This window comes from Apodemus sylvaticus, chromosome 1, assembly GCF_947179515.1.
Source record: "Apodemus sylvaticus chromosome 1, mApoSyl1.1, whole genome shotgun sequence".
Lineage (NCBI taxonomy): Eukaryota > Metazoa > Chordata > Mammalia > Rodentia > Muridae > Apodemus > Apodemus sylvaticus.
The window spans coordinates 63,792,151-63,800,207 of NC_067472.1; the positions used below are offsets into that span (position 1 = coordinate 63,792,151).

At 53.3% G+C, this 8,057-nt stretch overlaps 1 protein-coding gene across 2 annotated transcripts; it reads left to right on the forward strand.

The window, feature by feature from the left end:
• The first annotated feature begins 671 nt into the window (after positions 1-671).
• On the forward strand, positions 672-7,345 carry Gatd1 (glutamine amidotransferase class 1 domain containing 1). 2 transcript variants are annotated; one of them, XM_052195490.1, is made up of 8 exons: positions 672-776; positions 2,720-2,796; positions 3,535-3,640; positions 3,738-3,845; positions 4,688-4,782; positions 5,260-5,353; positions 5,559-5,670; positions 5,795-7,345. In XM_052195490.1, exons 1-8 carry the CDS (start codon positions 713-715, stop codon positions 5,799-5,801), a joined length of 663 nt encoding a protein of 220 aa, XP_052051450.1. In that variant the 5' UTR covers positions 672-712; the 3' UTR covers positions 5,802-7,345. The 2 variants fall into 2 exon arrangements, with proteins under 2 accessions (XP_052051450.1, XP_052051459.1); XM_052195499.1 differs by lacking the exon at positions 5,795-7,345 and having other exon boundaries at positions 5,559-5,674.
• The last annotated feature ends 712 nt before the right edge of the window (positions 7,346-8,057 follow it).

Sequence of the window (8,057 nt, forward strand, 5' to 3'; positions counted from 1 at the left end):
ACAACCTAAGTCACTTTAGATACAAGTTGATCTCCCCAAACAATCTAGTCTCTTCCTCAGGAAACTCAACATCAACTCCCAGAGGCGTCCACAGCTCAGGAAGTGGCATTCCATCCTCTATAGGTACGTACAAAACTCAAAGGATCCAGGCATCTTTTGGAGCTTCCCAAACACGCAGAGGAAGACCCGCCCACAATGCGACCCAACTCGGTGCCCCTCACCCTGCCCGCTCGACCAGTCTTCGTTCCCTGACACACTTAGCCAGGTTCAACTTGCGGGCAAAGGCCCAAGGCGTAGTAGCCCTGTGGCTCAGTAACGTTACCCGGCCTGCGGCGCTCGGCTGAGATGTGCCCTGGGGCCACAAGGCTGTACCAGTTGCCTTCAGTCAGACAAGATCTCTCAGGGACTCTTGGTGCATTCTGCCCCGCCCCAAGCCACGCCCAAGCCACGCCAAGCCACGCCCAAGCCAGCAAAGCCACGCCCAGACCCCATCCGTCCCCGCCCCTCGCCCGCCCGCGTCTCGTCCGCTAGGCCTTGCGCACGCGCAAACTGCCCACATCGTCCAGCAAGTTCCGCGTTGTTTCACCCAACCCCGCCTTGCATCCCGCCGGCGAGCCCCGCCCTGCGTACCTTACGCATGCGCGTTCCACTCCCTGCAGGCGAGCCCCGCCCCATCCCATCCCTCGCGCAAATATCAGCCTGGGCTGTAGCCATGGCGTCCGAGCGGCTGCCAAGCAGGCCTGCCTGTCTCCTGGTGGCCAGCGGCGCTTCCGAAGGTGAGGCGCGCGGGGCAGCCGTGTAGCTCAGTGGCCTGCAGTCCTGACTCTGGGCTCAACGTTGTGGAGTTGGGATTCTGGGACCCTGCACCTGTTTCTTTGGCGCAGGCAGACAGGGATGGCTAGCGACTGTAGAGATGACCCTGCCCTCTCCCCGCTCCCCCGGGTCAGCCGCAAGGGCTTGGTACTCTCTGCCCATGTTTTCTGCCTCTCTGTCCCCCAAATCTTGGGTTTATCTTCGTGCACTCCAGGAAGCGATCCTGAAAGGGGTTGCTCGAAAGAACTGCATAGAAGGGACCCTCACACAGAAGGGGTCTGTTGGCTTCATATGGGTTCCGACTGCCCGGGTGTGTCTGGGGCACTGAACAGATGATTACTTCACGGGTCTTTAGGGAACCGACTGCCCCGAGATAGTCACTGAGGGAGGTGGAGCCTAGGGCCGCGGCCCGGGTTTCCCTCCTGAATCTCTGCAAGTGGGTGTGAGCCCGAGGGTACCTTGGACGCTTGGACTGATGAACTTCTGGGTTCCACACTGCAGCGTCCCATGTGGTGATGAGAGAGGCCTGAGAGTGCTGCTCCTCCCCAGAATAGAGGGTTAAGAGAATCTGCAGCTGCTCCTAGGTAGGCCTTAACTTGAGAGAGTTGGAAAGTAAGAGATTGAGGAACTAAAAATTGTCTTTAACCCCAGCACTCAGGAGGCAGAGGCAGATGGATCCCCAGGAGTTTGAGGCCAGTCTGGAACTTATATAGCAAGTTCTAGGTGAGCAGGAGTACACAGTGAGGTCTTGACTCAAAATATAAACGAAAACAAAATCCATAAGCCAAAAGCCTAGTGTAGGAGGAGTTGGAGGCAGGAGGATAAAGAAAGCACTGGCTACGTGAGATCCTGTCTTTAAAAAAGTGCTAGGAGCTGGCGGTGGTGGCGCACGCCTGTAATCCCAGCATTCTGGGAGGCAGGGGCAGGTAGATTTCTGAGTTCGAGGCTAGCCTGGTCTACAGAGTGAGTTCCAGGACAGCCAGGGCTACACAGAGAAACCCTGTCTCGAAAAAACACAAAAACAAAAAACAAAAAACAAAAAAGTGCTAGGAGCCGGGCGGTGGTGGTGCACACCTGTAATCCCAGCATTCTGGGAGGCAGGGGCAGGTAGATTTCTGAGTTTGAGGCCAGCCTGGTCTACAGAGTGAGTTCTAGGACAGCCAGGGCTACACAGAGAAACCCTGTCTTAAAAAAACCAAAATAAATAAATAAATAAAAATAAAATTTAAAAAGTGCTTGGATCAAAAGTGCACCACCATACCTGGAGTCTTTTGAATTAGGCAAGCTTTGTTTTTGAAGGACTTTTGATGGGCAGAAGAGGGCTGAGAATTCCATGGTAGGGGCAGAACATGTCCTGGGTATGGGGAGTGCCTTAGATACCACTCTCCTGCTGCTTTTACCTCTCTGACTGTTCCCTGCTGCACTTCCCAGGTTCTGGGGACCTTGGATCCTGGTGGATCTGTAAGCGGATGCGCCAAATGTTTCCCTTTGGAAGTACCTGTAGTGGGGAAGGGTAGGATGCGGCCAAGGGTGTAGCGGGTGTTGGTGGACAGTTAAGAAGAGCGGTAGCCTGAAGGTAGAGTCGTTAGGTCAAGCAGAGAGCCTGTCCTGGGAGGCTTCAGAACCACTGGAGTACCTGCAGGTCTCTCGGGGTCCAGTGGCCGAAGCTGGGTAAAATAATAGACATGCTGTGGACCTCTGAGCAGGTCCTCTCAGTGACATATTCCTGAAGCTGAATGGCTGCTGTCCTGCACCCAGGGAGGAGGCCCTGGGGTGGTAAAATGACTGCCCTAAGGCTGGCTCTGGGACCAGGATGGCCCCCAGGAGCATGGGAGCAGTCTCTGAGGAATAAGGATGGGCCAACTGGTCCTATCATGCCCTCGCATTTCTGGATCCTCTCTTGCAGGTGTGTCAGCTCAGTCTTTTGTCCACTGTTTCACATTGGCCAGTGCTGCCTTCAACCTACAGGTGGCCACCCCAGGGGTGAGTAGTCACCCTTCTCCAGGGAACCCCTGAGATGATCTCCTTTCCTGGGTTGAGGCTAGGAGAGTGTAGAGAACCCTCTGTAGTTACAGGGCCAGGAGGGAGCTACCTCTAGGTAAGGGCCTCTACTGCCAATCTTGGAGGCAGCCTTAAGTCACCACTCCAGTTCCCTGGACTCTGACTACATGTGTTCAGGGAGATTCCTTTTTTCATTGTGGCTGGCCCTTTTGCAGGCCATCTTTAAATGAAAGAGAAGGCTTGGCCCTAGTGTGCGGGTCCTGCACATTTGCTCCCAATAGGAGAGATTCTTGATTCTTGCATATGTCCTGGGGACGTGTGATATAAATGGGTCCCGGCAAGTGTGTATTGTGTGTTTTGTGACTTTGAGTGTTTTGAAGTCATGAGCTGGGTGGGACAGTTGTTGCTACTTTAGAAGTAGGAGACTGGACACTAGGTGGGGAGGAGCAGGGTGTGGAAAGACCTCAGCATAGAGTAGCACTGGGCTCCACACACTGTGGGTTTGGCCCTCTGGGCTGTCTTTGTGCTTGATCTTTCTCTCTCCATAGCCACTGGAGGCTTCCTGCCTCAGCCAGTCAGTAAAAGTGCTGTGTGGTCCCGGCAAGTGTGTGTATTGGTTGGGTGTTTGTGCCCTGGGTTGTTTTTTAAGTCTGTTAGTCTTTCTGAGTTCCTTGCCACCCAAATGTGGGGGAGATCCCAGTGCTGACCCTGCTTCTTTAGGGAAAGGCCATGGACTTTGTGGATGTGACTGAGAACAATGCACGTTGGGTACAAGACTTCCGCCTCAAGGCATATGCCAGTCCTGCTAAGCTTGAGTCCATAGACGGTAGGTTGGAAACGTGGTGCTTGGTGACTTCTACGGGTTCCTGTGGAGGGCTCTGTGTCCTGGCCGTGCCCTTATTTGACCTGTGTTTTCCCCCTAGGTGCCCGGTACCATGCCCTCCTGATTCCCAGCTGTCCTGGCGCCCTGGCTGACCTTGCCAGCAGTGGGTCCCTGGCTCGAATACTGCAACACTTCCGCTCTGAGAGCAGTGGGTGACCAGAAACTGTAGAATAGGCTGGCGGGCAGACACCTGGGTGGGAAGCAGGATGGAGTGGCTGAAACATGGGGTAACAGGGACTAGACTGTAGGCATGGAAGCAGGGAGGCTGTAGGCACGGAAGGGGGGTGTGGAGGGGATATTGGGTACGGGTTTAGTGGTCAGGACTGGGCATGCCTGGTGATCTCATCAGCCCATCGGGTGGAAGTGAGGACTGCAGTGGCTCTGAGCTGCACACAGATAAGTTTGCTCTTGATCATGTGCACAACATAATGTGTGTGTACTGTCAGTCAGTGTGCTGTGGGCCTTTTCAGGCTGAGAGAGGGCTGGGGACCATGGACTCTTAGCCTTTTCCATGGTAGGCCCATCAGGATGCTGTCTGGATTCCTGGTGGGAATGGGCAGCGTCTGTTGTGATAAGCACATCTGTAGGCTGGGACAGGATGCTCACTAGAGACTAGCATGCAGACAGGCTCCACACAGTGTCCTTTGTTGGTGAGAGCTGGTCTTCAAGGCTGAGACAGGCAGTAACTGTTCCCAGCCACCTCGGCAGTGGGAATGAACTGGCCATTAACTTGCCTATGGAGAAAAGCCAAGGGAGCCCCATTGCAGAGCAGGGTGTCCCCCTAGGAGTACAGCCCCCAGTGGCTCCGCTGCAGTTTGAAGCAGTGGCTGGCACACAGACTGGGAGCTCTGCATGCTTGTACATGTCTCAAAGCGGGGGCAGTGCGGGCTCTAGGCTAGTTTGGAACATCCATCTTCGGTGAGGGGACACTTGGGAGGGGACCATACCCAGGATAGCATACAGGGCCTTAGAGTATTCTGCTGCTTTTAGAACCCATCTGTGCCATTGGCCATGGTGTTGCTGCCCTGTGCTGTGCTACCAATGAAGATAGGTCCTGGGTGTTCCAGGGCTACAGTCTGACAGGGGTGAGTACCTTGTGGACAAGCCAGTGTCCTGTTGATGTTGTTTTCTTACCCCTGCCTGAATCAGGAGGAGATTCCTACAGGCACTGTGACCTGTCATTCCCTATGCTGCTAGAACAGTTCTCTCCGTGCCTGGGGGATGTGTGCTAGGTGTAAGAGGGCAAGCACACCCTGGACCCTCTGGGGTGAGCCTCCGCCCCTTACCTGACATCATGGAACCCACCAAGGGACTCCTTCCAGAGGATACCAGCCCAGCTCCTTTTGGTCACCTTGATGCTGGGGGAGCCAGGCACTCTAAGCCCTAGTGGCTTAGTCCCCAAAAGATGACAGAACTTTGCCATCACCCCTACCTCCCCATGTAGTAGCTAAGGCCGTTGCTCTGATTTGACCTGCCTGGTCCCTGGGGTTGATCCTTCAGACAGCAGGGCACTGGACTGGGTAGAGCCCCTAGCTGGTCTGACTCAGGCCCTGCCCTTGCAGCCTTCTGTGTACGAGCTCATCAGAGCACCTGGCTTTGCCCGCCTACCATTGATCGTAGAGGACTTTGTGAAGGACTCTGGTGCTGGCTTCAGTGGTGAGTCCAACTTGGTGCCCCTCCACTTAGATGGGTAAGGCGACCTGCTGTGTCTTGGGTACCTTAAGTCTTACGTATCCGTGTCCAGTGGTTCACTCAGGCAGACAGACTTTCCTCCTTATCCCTGGTGTTCACAGCTCCCCAGTGGGTGGGAGTGGGTATGGCTGAGTCCTTGTGTACCTAAGGCTTGTGCCCTTTGCCGTAGCCAGCGAACCTGATGCTGTGCATGTGGTGCTGGACCGCCATCTGGTTACTGGCCAGAATGCTAACTCCACCGTGCCTGCTGTCCAGAACCTGCTCTTCCTCTGTGGCAGCAGGTGAGATCTTGGGCAAAGGTTTGGGGGATTCCTGCTTTGTGACTGGCTCCCTCTGCTGGACAGTTTTGTCTGTGACACTGCCTGCTGGTGCTGAGCCTGGACCATGTATTTATTCATCCTATAGGAAGTAAGCTGGATGCTGTCCTGGTGGCCTAGAGACAAGGACTGAACTCACTGGCCTCTTCTACTGATCCTTACTCAGTGGCACACTCAAGCCTACTTCTGTCGGGACCTTGAGGAACGTGGAGGCCTCCAGGAATTACTTCATCCTTGTGGAGTGTCAGCTCTGACGCACTAAGCACTCCTTCCCCCTCCTGCTCACAGAGCTCGGCTGGCCAGGCCTCTCCGAGAACTGCATGCACATTGACCATTCCAAGAAGAATTGTCCACAGGATGTAGCCAGCTGTGGGGTCTTAGGATGCGGTGGTCCTCTTCTGTGGCCTTCCGCCTGTTTCTATCCCCTCAGCTGGTCACGGGACCCATGTGGACGGGCCACAGGCGGGAGCTTGCTCTGAACTCTCATCTTTCCTTTTTTTTTAAACGTGTTTATTTTTATATTTCCTGTGCAATGGTGTTTTGCTTGGACATATGGCTGTCCTGGAACTACAGATACAGAGAGTTGTGAGCTGCCATTGTAGTTGCTGGGAATTGAACGAAGAAGGTCTTCTGGAAGAGCAGGCAGTGCACTTAACCACTGAGCCATCTTTCCAGCCTATTCCCTCCTCCCTTCTTTTGGAGACAGGGTTTCTCTGTAGCTTTGCCTGTCCTAAAACTCACTCTGAAGACCAGGCTGGCCTGGAACTTGGAGATCCACCTGCCTCTGCCTCCTGTAGGCTGTGATTAAAGGCGTGTGCCACCACCTGGCTATGAGCTCATCTTTTTATTTTTATTTTTTTGGTTTTTTGGATTTGTTTTTTTTTTTTTTTTTTTTTTGGTTTTTCGAGACAGGGTTTCTCTGTGTAGCCCTGGCTGTCCTGGAACTCTGTAGACCAGGCTGGCCTCAAACTCAGAAATCCACCTGCCTCTGCCTCCCAGAGTGCTGGGATTACAGGCATGCGCCACCACCGCCTTGCGAGCTCATCTTTTTAAAGGTGAACAGTATATGTTATCCTATCCCTAAAGAGGCAGAATTCTTGCTGAAGAAGTTTGCCCTCATTCAACTATCACTGACCTGTGATTTTGAATGTAATAGGTATCAGCACAGCCTGGTATAGTCCTGGGTCCTTGAAATAGACACAGTGATGTCACCCTGTTCCATATGGCATGGAAAAAACATTAGTGAGATCCTTAAACTGCTGTTACCTCACAGTCTGTCCAATGGCCTCTGGCTTACAGAAGCCTGGGCCCAAGTATTTCATCTACTCCTAGAAGAAATGGCCACAGATGGGCAGGGTAGCCATGAGTCCTGTCTCCCAGACCCTGGACAGGCTTTTGCCGAGGAGCTGATATGGCCATGTGGCCATCTCCCTGCTGGGCTTGGTTGTTTGCTGTCAGTCATGGAGCACTTGGCCTGGCCTGTAGCCTCGGTGAACGCCTTCTAGCCCCGGGATAGACCCAGGTAACCTGAACCTCCCAACTTCCATCCCCACTCACCTTTGCATATCCCAAGCTCCAGAGACTGGAGGAATACCTCTGGGTGGTTAATAACTTTGTTTGCTTTTTTTTTTTTTTTTTTTGAGACAGTGTGTACTGGCTAGTTTCGTTTGTCAACTTGACACAGGCTGGAATTATCACAGAGAAAGGAGTTTCATTTGGGGAAATGCCTCCATGAGATCCAGTTGTGGGGCATTTTTTCAATTAGTGATCAAATGGGTAGGGCCCCTTGTGGGTAGTGCCACCTTTGGGCTGGTGCTCTTGGGTTCTATAAGAGAGAAGGCTGAGCAAGCCAGGGGAAGCAAGCCAGTAAGAAACATCCCTCCATGGCCTCTCATCAGCTCCTGCTTCCGGACCTGCTTGAGTTCCAGTCCTGACCTCCTTTAGTGATGAACTGCAACATGGAAGTGTAAGCTCAATAAACCCTTTCCTCCCCAACTTGCTTCTTGGTCATGATGTTTGTGCAGGAATAGAAACCCTGACTAAGACACAGGGTTTCTCTGTGTAGTCCTGGCTGTCCTGGAACTCACTCTGTAGTCCAGGCTGGCCTCAAACTCAGAAATCCGCCTGCCTCTGCTTCCCAAGTGCTGGGATTACAGGCGTGCGCCACCACGCCCAGCTCGGTTAATAACTTTTAATGAGGAAAGCCCAGAGCAAAGTGAAAGGAAGAAACAGGAGAGCCCACCTGTCCCTGGATTCCTCCCTGGTCTTGACTGCTCCCACCTACCTTGAACACCATGGAATGATGGGTATTTCGGGACAAAAACCTTAAAAATCTGAGACTGTGCCCTAGA